We start from the raw sequence: 20,025 nt of genomic DNA, 5'->3' as shown, positions 1-20,025 counted from the left end.
TTACAAGAATGTTAAACTATAAATATAAACATTACCAAAGACATGAAATCACTCCAACTGCAAATGGGGAAGTGGAAAAAAAGTTATTTAATGAAAGATAAATGTGAATTTAAATTAGTTTTGAATAATTAGGAATGCTTCCGGAAACATGTGGTAAATAGCCAGTTTTTTATGTCTATAATGATTTTCAAGAAAGCAACTTTCACCTTTCACTAAAGATGATTCTATATCCCACTCCAGTTAATGGATCACCCTCTATTAAGTTGTTGTTAAGCGAGATATCTTGGTGCTTTGTTAATGGTATTTCTTTCTTCAGTCATTCCTCATTCATTTAGACAGTATTTTACCTAGTAAATTTATCTCAAATTTATTCCTTAACAACAATCTTTTTTCTTATGCTTCATTTCAAATAGTCATCACTAATGATTTGATGTATTGCACTAATTTTCTAACAAATGTTTCTACTTACATATTTCTCAGCCTCTATCCATCTCAATTATTGCTCCCTTGCTAGCAAAATTAGAAAAAAACAAAGTGCTGATGATGGCGTGATTCATAAACCTTAGATAGACCTTCATTTCTTAGAGAATAAAGCTCATATCCTATAGCAAGACACAGGGCTTCCCATGATCAGGAACTATGCTCCATCCATATCCCAAAAGCCCCTACAATAAACATCTCATTAAAATCTTCTGGCCAGGCGTGGTGGCTCACGCCTGTAATCCCAGCACTTTGGGAGGCCGAGGTCAGGAGATCGAGACGATCCTGGCTAACGCGGTGAAACCCCGTCTCTACTAAAAATACAAAAAAAATTAGCCGGGCGTGGTGGCGGGTGCCTGTAGTCCCAGCTGCTCCTGAGGCTGAGGCAGGAGAATGGCATGAACCTGGGAGGCGGAGCTTGCAGTGAGCCAAGACTGCACCCCTGCGCTCCAGCCTGGGCGACAGAGCGAGACTGCGTCTCAAAAAAAAAAAAAAAAAAAAAAAAAAAAACACAAAACAAAACAACAACAACAACAAAAAACTTCTTAGTACATACTTGGCATGTTCATCATATGTATGATTTTCCACATTGCTTCTTCTCTGTAGAATACCTCTTCCCACATCCTCTTCCCACCTTTGTCAATATCCTTCAAAGCCCAATTCAGAGGCAAACTATTTAACAACATTTTCACTATCCCTCCTCTCCTCCACCCCTTCCTTGCTCCATTACAAAATATACAAACCATCTCACTGGTGTTTCTGAATAGCTTTGTTTATAATTCTCATAATAGCTATGACATTCTACTTTGTATTAAAGTTCTTTGTATTAATGAATATCTTCTCTATCAGGCCATTAACTTAATGATGCTAGTTACTAGTCTTTGTTTCCCAGCAACAGTAGCCAACTCAGGCTACCTTAAACAAAAAAGGAAAATTTATTATGAAGATACAGGGGTGTCTCAGGAAACTTCTCAGGGAAATTGTGCACACAAGTCAAGAACAGAGATTTAGAAAGAAGTCTTTTTTTTACCTGATTCTGAATCTCAGCTTTACCTTTTACCAAACATGTAACATTATATATGATCATATTAAACATTCTATGCCTCAGTTTCCTCAATTAAAAAATGAGGATGATAATAATAGTACCCACTTCCAAAAACAAAGCTGGTAAGGGAATGAAGCTGGACCTCAGGAAAGACTGAAAATCTGTCTGAAATTCAGGCCATGTTTCTCTGATTCACCTATGCTTCACTTCTCATTTTACTAGAGATTGAATTTCTCTGCTCTCCATTATTCATGGAAAAAGTTACTGGTCCACAGCTCATTTGCTGTACATCTCACCTCTTATAAAGATGGATTCTGTTTTTGTCTGTTCGAAGTCTGAGTGAGAAGACTGTGATTGACCAAATTTAGGTCCAATCAGCTGCAGCCAAGATTAATAAAAGAGTCATTGAGCAGTTTCCAGAAACCCTTCTTTATGAGAGGCACTCCCAAGAGGAGAAGGTTTAAGGAGAAAACGAGATAGGTAGCGATCCACTCAAATGTTCCTTTATTTTTGTGTCCTCAAACATACAGTGCTGTGTCTTCAATTTTTACAATATATAGGCCTATATGCATCCTGATCTTGATATTACATACAGTATTGTGCCATACTCATTATTTGTTCAATTATGCCTTCAAGAATATTTGAATAATAACTTATTATGTTCTAGGTATTATGCCATATGCTGAAGGTATAATGGAATGAGATAAAGTGAAATTCCAGACATCATGAAGCTAATATATACTGCCTGCTGCTTTTGCTATTTTCAAAAATCTGGTCTGTACATTCTCACAAGCCATCCCTAGCTTATTAATATTTATAACATTGCTCATTCTTTGTCAGAACCACTGTTTTCAATTCTTTTGTCTTTTAATATACTTAAAAAAACTTATTAACATTTAGTTGTATTTTCACAACATTAGGTATGTCTCCCACTAACATCTTCCTTGGAACTGGAAATTATTTACCTCCTACCTCCTAGTGAAATTCCAGGAACAGAAAGGCCTAAGTTCTAAGTTCTATATACATCACTATAACTGCCTATAACTGACCACCTACGTGACTTTTTTTTTTTTTTTTTGGAGATGGAATTTCACTCTGTTGCCCAGGCAGGAGTGCAATGGTGCGATCTCGGCTCACTGCAACCTCTGCCTCCTGAGTTCAAGCGATTCTCCTGCCTCAGCCTCCCGAGTAGCTGGGATTATAGGCATACACCACCATGCCCGGCTAATTTTTGTATTTTTAGTAGAGACGGGGTTTTGCCATGTTGGCCAGGCTGGTCTTGAACTCCTGACCTCAGGTGATCCACCCGCCTCAGCCTCCCAAAGTGCTGGGATTACAGGCGTGAGCCACCGCGCCCAGCCCTATGTGACTTTTGATAACCTCCAAAAGTTCTTTGTTAAGAACTATGGGGCCTAATTCATTTTAAATCAATCAATCATTAAACATACAAGGGATTTTGGCTAAATTATCTAGTTGTAAAAGTCTGTGATTTGCAGATTAGTATGAAAAATACATGGGGACCTCACCTGAATAGATATTGTCAGAACAATATTGTTTATGGTCTCTCTCCTTCTCTTCCTACTTCTCTTCCCCATAACCATTAGCTCCATCGCCTTCTCTTTGTGCACACACTGAAGACCATTGTGAGAGCAGGGCAGGGCTGAGTCCAAAAGAAGCAAGTGTTAGGGAGCTAGAAATGAGATGAACTCTTTGTAGGACTCTCAGCCAATGAACTCAATTACTACGTTTTCAGGGCGCTTGTTCCTTTAACATATCTCTGTTAAGGGATATATGTATTGTCTCTCCTTACACCTTAACTCAAAGGACAGTTTTTTCTATTTATTTCCTGGCCCACCTCCTTGTTTCTACCCTGGTCCCAAAACTCATCCTAATCTATAAGATTTTTTCTTTGTTAATTTTCTCCTCTATTCATGGCATCATTCCTTACTTCCATTTAATTAGCTCTGTCTTTTATGGTTTTCTACTTACATTTCTCACATAACCTCGGTATCTCTCTATTCACATACCCCCCCCCCTCAACTTCTTCCTCAATTCTGTTCTTCCTTTTATCACATGTCCTCTGTCTGCCTCTACATCCTTGTTATATACTTTTAAAATCCAGCATTTTGCTATGTGCCAACCTATGTGATAAGCACATTCCATGAAAGATCTCATAGAATCCTCAACAAGCCTGTTAATTGGTACTATTATACTCATTTTACAGTTGCGGGAACAGAGGTTGAACAAACATTATCAAAATCACGCAGTTAAAATGGCACAACAGGTTCAAATGGAAGTCTGTCTTCTGAAACTGACTTCTTAAGAAGTAGGCTGTATGCTCTTCGTTTGTTTTAAAATTTTCTGCCAGCACTACCCTGTCCTCTCACTCTGCTGAAATGATCAACTTCAAAATTTGTCAATGGCATAAATCCAGTGGTTTTCTCAGCTGTCGTTTTCCTTAACCATCTGTTGCACTCATCACAGTGGTATGTATTTAGAGAAACTTTTTCTACCCTGGCTTGTGACATTGAACTTCCTCCTGAACTCCTTGTCTCTTTCATTAACTCATCTTCTTTCTCCCACCTCCAAAAAGTGAGTGTTCACCAAAAACCAGGATTTGAATCTCTGCCATTTTTATTCTAGCCAAGTTCCTTCAGGGAACTCAGAAATGGAATAAGTCAAGATGAGATCATTTTTTTCCTTATTTTTAATTGCTCTAAGAGATAACTGACTACCTAAAGTAAAAAAAAATAGTAGCAATATATTATCAGTTTATTTATGTAAAAGTAACAGGGAAACAAGAGCACAAAAGCTGCATGGAAGGAATTGAGAATATACTGTCAGCAGCTCCTTCCCTGTGTGTGACTGGTTATTTGAAGATAGATTATGGTTAATTAAAGATGTGTATTGTAAATGAGATGACAACTACTAAACAATTTAAAGAAATCTAAATATTAAGTCGACAGAAGAGATCAAATAAAATCATAAAACGTTCAATTAGCAGAAGAGAAGGCAGAAAAGAGGAAAAAAATTAAAAATGTGGAACAAATAGAAAGCAGCCAGCAAAGTGGCAGATTTTAATCTAACCTTTTATCAATTGGTATATCCATTCCAATTGGCTATGCTGATATAAAAACACACCTCAAAATGAATAATGACTCCAACACATAGATGTTTGTTTCTCACTGATTTAACAGCCCACCACACATGTTCCTGGTAAATGAGTGTGTTGTTTCCTCCAAGTGGTCATTCAGGAACTCAGGCTGCTTCCACCTCGTGGCTCACCACTCCCTAAGGCCTCAATGTCATCTGTGTTTGGCTATTAAAGAGGAAGAATGCTTGTAGTCTCTAAGAAGACTTGTTTAGAAATGGCCTGTATCACTTTGCTTGCATGCCATTGGCTAGACTGTAGTCACATATCCATACCTAAGTACAGGGCAGCTTGGTAATATCAGCTAGCTGAGGGTCCTGGAAGAAGAAACAGATTTTTGGTAATGAACTAGCTCTATCTGCCACAGATAAACAGTTCAGCCACAAGGTTAGACATTTTCACAATGTTTTTATCCATAAAAACCATCTTGGAGTTTGAAACAATAAATATACTTTACAAGAAAAATTCAGTTTTGGGGGTAGCACCTTTTTAGGTGCTACCTTTTTGCATTTTTAACTAGGACATCAGGTGATTCCAATACTTAGATGATATCATTCTGAGAAATACTGCACAAGGCATTAGGGAGCCACTGTGACTGAAGCTGGATATATTAACATCTGAGATATTTCCAGGAAGATCTGTTGTCTCTTGCCACTGAAGTGTGTTCTGGGGGCCAGTAGTATTGGCATAATTCAGGATTGTAAGTAATGCAGAAGAATCCCAGGTACCACCTCAGACCTATTAAGTGAAACCATATGTTCATTACAGTTTGAGGAGCACTGGTCTAATTATTTTATGCCAAGATGTTAGAGAACACGGATGGCTACAGAAGTAAAGTGATAGGAGTGTTATCCAATCAACAACAGGCAAAAGCAGATGATTCGGAGGTGAATCATCTATAGAATTTGAATGGAATTCAAGCCATGTGAGCCTGAGATAGACCAGAATACTTTTGGGGGTATGATACTGGCAAAACAAGGAAATGGCTATTAAAAAAAGTAGATAGACCTTTATTAATAAAGATCATTTGTCGTAAATATATGAGTGGTATATATTTATTATAGAGGATTGGAAAAAAATGTAGAAGCACAAATAAATGGAACTATAGTTAGTATCCTGTTCATCTTCCATTTTCTCCTATTCATTTTTTCATATTATATATTTTTGTATATATAGTACTGTTTATATATTTATATATTTATATTTTTGTATATATAATATTGTATTATACAGAAATATTTTACTATTTCATAATAGTCAATCTTAGGTAATTTACTAATTCTGTATTTTTTGACATTTAACCTATGAACTTATTTTCACTGTTAATATTGAGTAATAATACAAAAAATATTCATCCTTGAACATAAATCTATCTGAATATTTCTGGCTGTCTTCTTGGGCTAGCTTCCTAGAAATACAATCACTAGGACAACAAATATTTACTTTCTGAAGTTGTTCGCTAATGTTGCTAACTTGTGTGGAAACTTTTCAGAAAGTCTCATAAGAAAAGGAAGCTTTTTGATTTGTCAATGTTCTTTTTCTAATTCACACCCTGCCTCCTGGAGTTGTTATATGGATTCAATGAATCAATGCATGTAAAGTGTTTAGTAATATGTCTGGCATATAGTCAGTATTTTGTTAACTATTAATATTGTGCAGTAGCACACAGTTGTTAAACCTGGATTTGCATTCTTACCCTGCCTCATACTAACCATATGAAGCATTACATATCACTTGCCCTTCATGAACCTCAGTTTACTCATGAGTAAAATGGGCATGTGTTACTAACCACTTCAGGTTAACTTTGTGGAGCTTTATCATATGTGAAGCACATGGTACAATCCTTGTGAAAAAGTAAGCAATTCAGCAAATGTTCGCTAATAGTATTTATTATTTTTAGTCTTAAAGAAATTGAAAATTTTCTTGCTTTTTTTTTCTTCCTTCAGTGTACACATTCCCATTTCTATCTCAATTTGAATGTGTCCAATGAAGGTAGAAATATAATCTATCTCCTTTTGAAGGCAAGGAGGAGTGAAGCATTTAGGAAAACCAGTTTTAAAGATGAGAAGTCTAATTATTTTGATTAATAATCACATTAGCTTAGTCATTCCTCAACATAGCTCTCTCTCTTTACATCTATATATAATCCTATTATTTACTTACCAATTTTTATATATACTCCTGTTTACTAAAACATTGACATTATTCATGTATGCCAACTGTTCATTATCTATGGCTTACCTATTACGTATATTATGTTCACAATACACATCAATGGCAAGTAGGTTTCTCTCTCAGGTAGTACAATAGCTCATATAGTATCTATTTAGAGTCTTGGTTGAGAAGCAAACATCTGGGCTTATTGGAAATAAGCCTGGCCACTGGAGTACTAGTAATACTTCATGTATGGGTAATTTCAATCCTTTGGTAGAGTGAATATTAGCTATGAGAAACAAGTTGAGAATAAAAATATTGGAAAATAAGCATATTTTGATATTTTATTCTACATGAATATTCGTGTTAAAATGAATAATTTTCACTTTCAGCAATTTTATTTTAAATTAAATCTAACATTACTATAGATTATTAAATAAAATACTGATCTTAGGGGATAAAAAATGTAGATGATTTCAAAAATAATAATCCAGATCTAATTGTTTTTTGGGACTTTAGTAACCTCAATAACTAAAATTTTAGGTTTCATAAAATATTTTGAAAACATGAATATATAGATTAGAAATTTTGCAAAATGATTTTTTACTCCCTTTATTGTTGTATTTATTCATTTTATTTGGGTTATAAGATCATATAGCAACAAGAAAAAGTTGTGATTGTACTTTTAGTTAGCATATCAGCAACATCAGACCATTAGAACATCATACAGAATCCCAGAGTTCATCTAAGATTAAAATACAGAAATGATATGTTTATGATATATCTACAGGCAATTTGCTCTGCTCCAGAAAAAGTTGCCACTAACATTTTATTCATTTCCCTCTGGCCTTAGGTCCAAGCACATATGCAGAGAGCTCAAGTAGACAGAGCACACATAACTGAATTCACCAGGTTTATGGTATCCTGGGCCACTGAGTTAATAGCTTTAATTGTGAACTTTGAGAAAACGAGAAGCCAAGGACATCTCAGTCCTTAGAGTTATAATTATATAAATTTATTTTTATATGTTATATAAAATATATTTATATATAATGTATGTTATATTTAAATACGTTATAAATATACATGTTATATATGTTATATATGAATATATAAATAAATATGTATATAATTTAGAAAGCATTTGTTCCCTGAGCACTAATAACAGTTGCTTCTCATTAGATAATCATAAGCTACTTCTCAGTAACAGCCAAAATATATAGTCACTTTAATTTATAATGCTAAATTCTGTGAGCTACAGGACTTTTATTTATTCCAAGTCCCTGGCACAAAGAGTGTGCTTAATCAACACTTTAAGTCAAAGGAAAAATACAAATATGCTGAATATATTGAACCACATTTTCATGTGTTCCACACAATTAGTAAGAGTGTCCTAATTTTAAATGCAGAAAACCCATTTGTTTGATAAATATAAAACAATTTACTATTTACAATTTTGAGGGACTGCAACACAGTGGAATTGTAAATGTTTGACTTTAACTTTGTTGATTTTGGTGCTATATTGCCACCTTGTGGTTACTCATCTAAAAATGGGCTTTTCTTCAAAAACAAAAATCAAAAATAGACAAAACAAAGAATAACTGTTTTGCTTTTGTGATATATGGTGCAAACATAAGTTTGTGCTGTGTGCTTACACACACACACATAGACACACAGTCACACACACACACACGCACGCACACCAGAAACCTGAGTCTGAAAGTAGTGATCGTGATGAAAAGGAGAGAAATGGAACATCTTTCCAAGAGTAATCCTTTAATGCCGAAAGTCTCTCATATAGGAAAATTAGCTAAGTGGCCTGTCTATTACTTTCAAACACACAATGATATGATTTCAATGGTTAAGTAAAAATGTCTTTCCACTCTTTATAATAAAGAACTAATAATAAAAAGAAATAATGTTTTTCTTCCTAGTTTTTTTCAGAGCTTGTTTATATCATATTAAAATTATTTCTGATGAAATAAGGTAGTAGATGTGAAGAAAACATACATAGTGAAATCAAATTTTCTTAGAAGACTATGACTAGAAATTTCCAAAGCAGCTTGTTTAGAAAAACGAGCATACAATTTAGTATAAGGATAACAGTATCATTGAGAAAATTTTTATTTCTGAGAAGAAAATTACACACTTAATAAAGTAGAGAATTTAGGGGAAATGGTATTAAAACATTTTTAAAGTACTGTGATTTTTTTAAAAAGAGAGACTTTAAAGGGAATTGATGCCTTAATATTCTCCTTTATAGGTCATATATCCTTGAATAAATGCTTTAAAATTGCTTAAACTTTAAATCCACATATTGCATTTAGAACTGAGTCAATTAATTTATGAATAGAGCTTACTGAAAGAGAATCTGTGTCTAGAGCTAATCTGGTACTAGAAAATCAGAAAGACCATTTTACAAGTCCTCTTTTACTCAGATTATGTCTGCCTTCACCAGAGTATGTTTGCAGATTAGTCCTGTAATCTTAGATCCTAGAAAGATCAATTATTGCAAAATATGAATAAATTCAGAGTCTTGGATTTATTTACATTCATTTTCACTTATTTACAGTCATTTTACTACAGGTTAAAATTTCCAAAAACTTTTACATTTTACTTTTTCTACTTAGGTAGGTAATTAACATTCATTGTGGAGGCATTGGAAAACAGAGATAGAATTAAAGTAAAATAGTTTATCTGTAATCACAGCACCCATGATCATTACCATTAGCACTTTATATATCTCCCAAATTCTTTTTGTTTTTAGAAAATTGTATCATGACTCTATGTACTGTCCTTATAACATCTTCTAACCTGTCTTTCCCTTAATCATGCAGTTAAATAGCATCATCATTTTGTTTTCTACCTACACCATAAAGCTATTTTCCTTTGTGAGACATTTGGATGGTTCTCAAATTTTCATTCTTAAAAAACATACTGTGATGAGTCTTTATATAGATATATGTGTGTGTGTTATATATCCTATACAAAACAAATATACAATATATGTCACCCATATGTATTTATTTTTACCTAGTTATTTTCTTAGGATTTGTTAAATATTTCTAGAAAGGAATCTTTGATGAAGAACTGTTGGGACAAAGAATATTGATGAGTGAAGATTTATTACTAAATAATTGCTCACTCAAAGAATTCCATTAACTGTATATTCCTACTCATTTAGGTTTGACTGTTTACCTTCAGTTCCAACAACACTCCCTTTGTCATTGATATTTATTGAACTATAATGTATATATGGAAATGTGTACAAATTATAAGCTCAATGAATTTTCACAAACTGATACTATCAATGTAATCAACTCAGTTCAAGAAATTTATTACCAGCACCCTTGAAGCTCTCCTTGTGTTCATTTATATTCACACTTCAAAGGATAATTATTAACCGCTCACTGCTTTGATTAGTGTGGTCTATTTTAGGACTTTATCTAAATGAAATGATGTATGTCTTCTTTTGAGCCTGACTTTTTTCAAGCAACCTTGTGTTTGTGAAATTAGTCCATGTTGTTGAAGTTGTAGAGTGTTTTATATATTTGAGCTCTATATTATACTATTTCAATGCCAGCATTCTTTTTTAATTGTTGTCAGTCTGAAAGTATAAAATACAGTGTTATAGTTTTCACTCACAATCTTTGATTTAATGTGAGGTTGAACTTTTTTTTTGGCTGCACTGGTTATTTATATTTGCTCTAGTGTGACATTGGTCATTTATTGTTCCTCTGTGGTAATACTGGTTTCTCTATTGTAAATAAATCTTTCACTTTTGCCCAAGCAATAGGTTACATTGGCCTTTAGTTACAAAATAGAAGAATGACTGTTGTTTCCTCACTCTTTCCCAAAAGACCAATTAAGACTAAAAACTGTTCTTTTGACAAGGTAACAAGTTTTCCTTCTGGGACTCCTGTAGTTGCAGGGTCTTGATCCTCAGTAGTGAGAAAAGGAACATGATACGTGGATTCCAGATCCCAAAAGTGAATCATCCACATTTCAGGCTGAAGCCATTTCTCACCTATCATGCTGATTCCTCTGACTTTTGCTACTTTATACCTTTTTGGGTATTTTTTCAAAACCTGCTTTTCTTGAAATGCTGACCAGTCCTGGTTAACTGTTTGCTGCCCCAGGGTACAAAGTTTCTCTAAAGTTAAAGCTGACCCATACCCCGGATTGATAAAGGGTGAGATAGATAAGAAACTCTACTTTAGGGATTTGAGAATCACTGGGTAAGAGGAGATTCTAGGACAGAGATTCTGATTTAATTAATTTAGGGAGAAGCTTGGACATCAGTCATTTGAAAAGGGCTCCAGGTGATTCCAATGGGTTGACAGGATTGAGAATAATGGCAATTTCTGGCTCCTAAGCTGATACATTCAGGTCCACTGAATAGATCAGTTTTAACCTATAAGTAAAGAAATGCTCCTGCCTGTTTATATCATGGCAGACTCCCAGAGATGGGTCAACATCTTAATATTTGTCTTTTCCAAGTACTGAACAATGCCACAAATTTCACTTCTAACGTATAATTCCCCATTCTTACTGCTTTGATTCATAGTAAATGAAAATTGTCCTAAAGGTACCAGTATTCTACTGCTGAATATGACTGAGCTTGTCAGATCATTATGTGAGAAATGTTGTGGTAATGGAAAGAAAGCAATAGAGACCTTACCATGTTGGAGAGTATAAGAAGAAGAAATGGAGGTAGAGAAACAGTCTATCCTTTGTAAACTTTTCCTTAGGTCCCAAAGAATTCTAGGGCTTTTTAAGGACTGTAGTTCTTCCTTTGTGAGACTTTGTAAGTATCCTTTTCAGTCTTGCAAAGGAAACTCTAGGAAAGTGGTTGAAAACCCACAGTCCCTTTGGCATGCCTAAAGGACACAGGAGCCAACTGAGAGAGCTCCCAATGGCCAAATGTTGAACAGTTTGAGCAACAAAAGACATAAATTGGTATTACATTGTAACCCAAAATGCAAAATAATTACCTATAATTAGCTATGAGTCCTCCCTAATATAAATACATGTTAGAATAAGTAAATAAATGAGAATGGACAAATTTTCCATGCAGAAGAATTCAAAATTTTTGTGTAGATACTCTCCACTCTTTAAGTGTGAGCTATGCATAGTGACATTTTTCCAAAATGTACAATATAGAAAGACTGTGGGGAGACTTTATAGTGCAGATACCTGGCAGACACCACCTCAGCCAGACAATAAACGTTAATACCAGCCGTCATAATTTATATTGATATTATGTATCCTTGATATAATGCTTTCAGGATGGCACTTTACCTCTGTGGTCTTCTCCCAAAACTCTATAACTCTAGTCTTAACAGGAGAAAAACTTAGACAAACCCAAATTGAAGGACATTGTACAAAATACATGATGAGCACTTTGGGAGGCTGAGGAGGGCAGATCACATGAGGTCAGGAGTTTGCGACCAGCCTGACCAACACAGTGAAACCCTGTCTCTACTAAAAATACAAAAATTAGCCAGGTGTGGTGGTGCGCACCTATAATCCCAGCTACTTAGGAGGCTGAGGCAAGAGAATCGCTTGAACCCAGGAGGCGGAGGTTGCAGTGGGCTGAGATAGCACCACTGCACTCCAGCCTGGCTAACCGAGCAAGACTCCATCTCAAACAAAACAAAACAAAACAAAACAAAAACATGACTTATACTACTCAAAATATTTTGGAGAAACTGTCACAGCCCATAGGAGGCTAAGGATACCTGACTACTAATTTGGTATACTGGTAAGCTCCCAGAACAGATAAAAGACACCAGTTTAAAAATGTCTTTAGAAATGTCATTGTAAAAGTCTAAAGAAATCTAAATATTGCATGGATTTTAATAAAAACATGTCAACATGTGTTCTTTAGTTATGACAAATATACCATAATAATATAAGATCTGACAAAGAAGCCGAACTTCAGTCAGGTTTCTAAAACTTCTCGTAAGCCCACCTCTTCACTTCCTTGTAAAATCCAGTTTTAGCAATTCCTACTAAATCTGCTTAACAAGAACCCCTATAGTCAATATCCAAATGCCCGATCTGATTAGGTCTCTCCTCCTCCACCAACCTGAAGGTCATGTCTGATCAACCTATCCTGTCTTCAGCAAAAATCCAGGTAGGTCAGTTTAGCCAGAATTCCTTTCACTCCTGATGTTTTCTCCTAGTAATTTTTAATCCACTGACCCCCACCCCACTCCTTGGCTATAAATTCTCACTTGCCCATGCTGTATTTGGATTTGAGCACAGTCTCTCTCTCCTGCATTGCATGTGTCCCTGTACCTACTGCAATGTTCCTAAATAAAGTCATCCTTGCTGTGCTTTAATAAGTATCATTGAATAATGTTTTCTGTAACAGATGTTAACCATAGAGAAAACTGAGTGTGCAATATATAGGAATTCTGTTTTATCTTCACAAATTTTGTGAAAATCAAAAACCATTTTAAAATTAAAAGTTTATCAAAAAAGTAAAGAAGGGAAGGAAGGCAGGAAGGAAGGGAGAAAGAGATTCCCACATGAGCAGCAGCCGTCAGAATCTTGTCAAAATTTAAAATTCTCAAGTCGCAGCCCAGACCTTCTGAGTCAAAAACTCAGGGGATGTAGCAGCAACCTGTGATTGAGAACCATGATCTAGTTGGTTGGACAAGAGCTCTGCTTCTAGGTGCTTCTCATTTTAGATGTGATCATATTACTTTTTCTTTAATGCCCAAGAGTGAAGAATCGGATTAGGCTTTGCTGTATCTTCTGATTACCGAATTGTTACCTTTCACAGAGGAATGGCATGCCTGCCTCTGTTCTTCTCATATTATTAACATTTGGACTCCAGGGCCCTTCTCAGACTCTGTTGTGCTCATGTCTTCCTAACTTCTCCGGTACACAGAGAGCTCTTCCACCTCTGATATCCCCAAGTGCATAATCATGTACCAGCTCTCATGTTTCCAGAGGCTATAAATCAAGGCAGAGTGTAGACTCCCTGGAGACAGAAGATTTCACCTACCAGATAGTGACCTTGGGTAAATTGTTTATTCCCTCTGTACCTGAGTTTTCTTTCTGTGAATTGGGGATGATACAAGAGTAGCTACTTCATGGGTTTTGGGGCGAATTGTGAATTAATACACAAAATTTGTTAATAACAGCATCCAGCACTTAGTGACGAACCAATAATGTAAGCTGGTGTTACTGCTGGTCGCAAGTGTTTTGTCTCTTAAATATTTCTTCCTTCTCCCAAAGTAGTGGAGTTTTGTGTGCAAAACAATGAATGTCTCAATAAAGATTTGGTGAGTTGAATGGGTAAAGTGAGCCCACAAAATCCTATTTCAAACCCAGTGACTTCTCTCTCCCCTGCCCTCACATACCAGTCATCTAAGGCATTTTGATGTTGAAGTAGAATGTTGAAAATATTTCATATTGCTTATAAAATGCTTTTAGAATAAAGTTAGAGAATTGGATAATATGTGAAAATCTGGAGTAAATTAACCTTACTCTAAGCTTCACCACCTACAGTTGAGCTGTTGCCAACGAACAACACCATTTTACTTTTGATCAAAGATTATTCTAGCTCCAGAGAGCCTTAGCAGAATTTCTGTTAGCCTCAGAGACAAGATTAGACATAAAAGAAATAAGCACCCCAGGGACCGTTCTAGAAGCCGATGGGTAAGTGAATATGTTGGAATAACCAGTTCAGATTTTGCTTATTTGCTCTTTACCATAGGTTAAATAGAAATTCAACAATTTACATGCCATAAACACACAAGCTTTAGGTGGTTTGGTTTGTTTTCCAGATGGGAATTAATGTGGTGGACTCTGCAGTATCCGGATTAGGTGGCTGCCCTTATGCAAAAGGTGCTTCTGGGAATGTAGCCACTGAGGATTTGGTATATATGCTTAATGGCCTGGGGCTCAATACAGTAAGTTACTTTAACATATTTTAATATTCATGCATTCCTTGCAGCTCCAAATTGCAATGCTTCTAAGATGTGGGAAGCAATTTTGAGGTCAAAGTTTTACTACACTTTTGCTATTTGCTAAAATGCACAGTGGGAAAATGCAATAAAAATTCTTTTGGGGTCTTTATAAAGTAACTCATTGCTATAGCTCAATCACCAATAATGCTACCATTTCACATTTTTATAGTGCTTCATGACCTCTAAAGAACTTTTTCATGTATTATCTGATTTGATTTTGCACACTTTGTGAGTTGGAGCCTGTGTCTTTGCTGTTACGATTGTTGAGTTTTGCAGTTTTGTTTTTTGTATGGATGTTTTTCTTGGAGAAAACTGAGATCTTGATTGTCTCAGTGACAACTGTAGCTTCTGGAAGAACTCCCAGGGCACTTTTTAAATGATCAGTGAAAGAGGGGAGCTTCATAACACTTAGCATATGAGACACTGGATGGCAAGAATAGTCTTTTTGCAAGTTGTAACGGAAAAGTCACGTACTATGTAACCACATCCACCAAATTCAGCACCTTGTTTTGCCCTATGATTGTTAACACAACCTGTTAGTCTATAGAACCGATTTATTTAGGGAAAAAAATAAAAATCACAGATGATTAGACATTTAGAATTTCTGAGATGTAAAATAATCGTCTGTATTGTAAAATGAATTTTTTTACTCTCTGCTGCTCCTATTCCTCCTTTTTCCTCATTCTACTTACATTGATGCTCCGGCTGCATTAAACTTGCTTCTAGTCTACAGTTCTATACCATTTTATTCCTCACTTCTACTCCTTGCTCAGGTTTTCATTACCACATGAAATGGCCTTATGCCTCATATTCCATTTGGCCTGGAAAGTAAGACACCACCATCCTAAAAATAAGCCGTCTAGCATCTCCCTGCCTATCCCCCAGGTCAAACTGTTAGGTCCCATTCCTCAGTGTTTTCATGTTTTCCTCTGAACTTACCACAAGGTTATATAATTATCTTGTTTGTGTGTCTAGCTTCCCATGCAACCACAGAGCAATTATGACAGCTTATTCATACTTTATACTTGGTGCCTGTGGCATAAAGATGCTCCATAAATATTTATTGAAAGACTGATTTCACTTGGCACTAAACACCAACAGCTGTTGCCCATAAACACCAAAAGCTATTGCCTATTTTCTCTGGTTAGAAATGAATGTTATTTCATTTACATCGTATCTTAATCATTTATATCAGAAGCTAATTACATAAAATGAGCATAAATAGCTCCTTTCTTAGAGATTTAGATGACTGAATTGAACTCCATAGCTGATAGCTGATGCTTAATATATGCCAGTTATGTTCCATAATTCTGGAGTCCAAATGCAAATATATCAAGTCTATTCCTAAAAATTTCACCATCCAAGGGTTGCTACATTGAGTAGCTGCCACAATTCAACTAGTCACCCAAGGCAACAAACCAAGATTCTCTATAGAATTTAATCCCACTATGGATTCCATGTCCAATCAGTTACCAAGAGTTGCTAATTTGACTTTAAAATATTTTGGTTGTTTGTCCTTCCCTTTCTACCTCTGCTATGACTACATTGATGCAGGTCTGCATCTGTTTCCTGGGTGTTCATCCTATATACTGGTCGCTGGCTCCAGACTTGCCTTTAAATCTATCCTCCATGCTACCATCAAAGGGTTACACCTAACATATAAGTATGAATAGGCTCTACTTCTGCTTGAGCACGGATCAGTGGATTCTAATTTCCTGAAAGCAAGCCTGTGCTCTATCACATAATCTGACCTATTATTACCTTTTCCAGGGTTAATGGTATATTTTACCTTTATCCATATATGCCATGGATATTTAAGATATCTTGGACTGCTCTTCTCTCTGCCTGCATACAGTGCCCCATACATCTTCCATCCTGTTTTATACTTTTTGTATAAACCTCGGGTCAGGCTTTACCCTTCTTGGCACTTTTTCCTGATGCATTCCTTTCTGCATTTTTTTTTCCTCAGTGGGTTGGTGGCCTCACATCTCTGCCTCCATAATAACCTGGGCATATCTCTATTTGTGGCTTTAACTATGGTACAGAATTTTCTGTTGTGAGTCCACATTGCTTGCTTGACCTTGAAGGCAGAAACCACATTCTACGTGAGGTTCTTGAAACTCCGGAATCTATCATGGTACATGAGACATATTTAAGCACCTGATAAATGATTTAAGAATACATGCAGTGTTGTTTCATAATGATATCTACTGATTAAATAAAATGGTAGAGAAAAGCCAAAACAAAATTATTCTTCGGTGCGATATCAACAAATTCTACTGTATAATCGTGACAAATGGAATTACTGAAAAAAGAAGAAAGACATTAATGACAAAAATCTTTCTATCAACCCTTGCTGGATGTAATTTATAAGTGAAAGGCACCTGAAGTTAATTGTTTACAGAATTTAAGTTTCATTGGATTAAGGATGTTAAACAGATACTCCACGTAAAGCCATTACCACGACAAAACCAAATTTCTCAAACCAAAGCAAATGTTAGTATCCTGAAAACAACTTTGTAATACAAAGACATCATGAAAATAATTTACAAGTATCATTTTACAAAATATTTTTAATTCTTAAAGAGATAAGTAATTAGCTATATCGAAATGTCTCCAATTTCTAAAATGATATTCATTGTTATGAAAAGCCCCTATGAGTTTTTATACTTGTCTATTTTATGAAAGTGACAAGTTTCCATAGATATTAAAAAGTACTTTATAATAGCAAAGAAAACTGAATATTTTCAATTTTAAGCCCACATTCTTTCTAGTCCATATTGAGGGGGAACATAGAAGCTTATGAAATGCCACTTAAGGGCAAATTTGTGCTTAACCCACTTAATGCTTTGCCTCCTCCTGTGACAATAAAAGTGCTGGATGGAAACTCTGATAGTGACCCTTTCATTACACCAAAGCCAAGAGCATGCCCTGAACTTGGCCTTTATACCCAACTGCATATCTGTCATCCATGGATTTACCTGAGCTTTTGTTGATCCTATTTATACTTTCAGACAGTACAACCTCTCAGGCAAACAAGTCCCGGATGTGTACTAAATACCACTTCATTTTATTTCTCTTGCAACTACCTCCTTCAATATCATACTAGTAATAGTATTTCTGACTTTGGTTTGAAAAATATATATGTATATATATGCATTCACCTTTTCTGTAATCCTTATGGCTTTTTCATTTCTTCATATAGTAAAGAGGATAGTTTTTTTTCTAAGTCAGTTCTTATCTATAAACTACTCCAAAACATTATTTTGATTGTCCTTCACTGATGCTTTGTCGACTGTTTTTGTAGTTCCATTATTGTCCTTCCTAGACTCTAGATACCAGCCTGAATTATGATGTTTTTCAAGTGTGCCTACCTATATTATTATACAAGGGTCAGATTCAAGATATGCTGTAATAAAGCAGAAAAATCTAAAATGTTAACAACATTATTCATGAAAACAATGTTGCCCCAAAATTGATAATGACCAATACCACTTTGTTTAGTAATTTTAAATGGTTAAGTAACTACTAATAAAATTTAAAAGGCTATGTTTTATCTTTTTTCTGTCTAATCCTTCTGTCTTCCTGATATTCCTTCTTTTCCTCACCAGGGTGTGAACCTATACAAAGTGATGGAAGCTGGTGACTTTATTTGTAAAGCTGTGAATAAAACCACAAACTCTAAAGTAGCACAAGCCTCCTTCAATGCTTGATTTGAATGGATTTATGACATACAGTTGAGAAGATCAATTTCAGCTACAATACTCATCTGAAAATCATTAATGTCAACTTGCTCTGATATGTGAAGTAATGGACAAGAGTGGGAAAAAAGAGATCCTTTTCAAAAAGATTATAACTGCATAGATTAAGTCAACAAAATGCAATATCAGTCATCAGGTAAATTGCAAGCTGAGGATAAATAATAAAACTTGTCATACTTTTGAACTTGGAAAAAAGTTTCTTTTGCTCTTATAGAAATAACTTTTTAATTTAATAGATGGGAAAATTGACTTCATATTTCCCCAAGTATCAAATACTGTGTTCATACTTAATCAAGCAGGCTTAACACTGTGTACATATTGTCAGTAGTTTATGAGCTCCTGCATAGTATTCAGAGTGTGTGGTCTCAATATTATGTATTATGCCTCTGGATCTCAACTATTCATTTGCCAAGTCAGTTATGTTATGGACCAAAAGCCAAATCTCCATCTGACCCTACATAATTTTAGCAATAGAACTTTTATATTTCGAGTATGGCTAACATCTGTTAACCATTTCAGTGACTTTATCTGGTTCCAAGAGGCTGTGGCCAATGGCAAGATGCCATATCCTGGAAACATATTACGACCTCCCATGTTTGTTACATGCATCCAGTATACTATACTTTACCTATCATCAATTATAATAAAAACCAGCATGGTGTTACTCAACTATTGAGAAATTGTAACCTATTATTTTTGTCCTGATGTCTAAATTGCAGTGATAAGAATAGGTTGGTACATGTATCATAATCTACCTTTATAATTTTCAGATCACTTTCAAATTGCCCAAGGAAATATTGTGTTCCTAAGAATATTAAGATAATTTTAGGTTAATGAAATACCTATTTTCCTTTGATTCATGGTGCTTTGATTACCCACATTATTTTTTGGTGTATTCTTTAGTGGTTATTTTAAAAGTTGAAGTGGCTGAAATTTTGTCTATTGTCCTAGAATTGATTGCCAGAAATTGCAAGATGTAATATATCAAAGTCAGGGATGAGGAGCAGGAGGACTATTCAAGATAAACTTCTGTAACCTAGGCAAATTTTATGGGGGCAGTATTATTACACATGGATCTGAAATGTCAGTTCTAGTATTTAGAGAGACTTCTCTAATAATACCGGGTGATATTATCTTTGAGTAAATTTGAATATAAATTGAAACATAAAAATGAGTATTGTGAACTTTCTAGGAAATATTCATTAAAACCATTGAAATAAAAATAAATTCAAGAAAGTAAGAGAAGTATGGATTATGTTGCACAGTTCTGGAGCAGGAATACTGAGAGCAATTCTCTGTTTTGGGGTTAATGTTTAGGGGTTGGGGGAAATGCAGGGAGCAGACAAAAATCAAAGCTGGTTATTAATCTTTTTCAGTTACATCTCCCTGTGCATCTCTCTTCATGAAGCACATGACCCTGCACACTGGCAGTAATGGGACACCTGCAAT

General features: G+C 35.2%; 1 protein-coding gene across 4 annotated transcripts in view; it reads left to right on the top strand.

Annotated features, from left to right (window-relative positions):
* Window positions 1-19,816, top strand: part of HMGCLL1 (3-hydroxy-3-methylglutaryl-CoA lyase like 1) — a 154,843-nt gene extending 135,027 nt beyond the window's left edge. For 2 of the 4 annotated variants that reach the window (XM_054493021.2, XM_054493020.2), the window contains 2 exons: window positions 14,633-14,758; window positions 18,427-19,816. In XM_054493021.2, the coding sequence (XP_054348996.1) occupies window positions 14,633-14,758; window positions 18,427-18,528 (228 nt within the window). In that variant the 3' untranslated portion in view covers window positions 18,529-19,816. The remainder of the gene's footprint in view (window positions 1-14,632; window positions 14,759-18,426) is intronic. The other 2 variants (XM_054493022.2, XM_054493023.2) reach the window with 1 other exon arrangement.
* The last annotated feature ends 209 nt before the right edge of the window (window positions 19,817-20,025 follow it).

Source organism: Pongo pygmaeus, chromosome 5 (genome assembly GCF_028885625.2).
Source record: "Pongo pygmaeus isolate AG05252 chromosome 5, NHGRI_mPonPyg2-v2.0_pri, whole genome shotgun sequence".
Lineage (NCBI taxonomy): Eukaryota > Metazoa > Chordata > Mammalia > Primates > Hominidae > Pongo > Pongo pygmaeus.
Note: the sequence above shows the minus strand (reverse complement) of the source record. Positions and strands in the feature narration are given on the sequence as shown.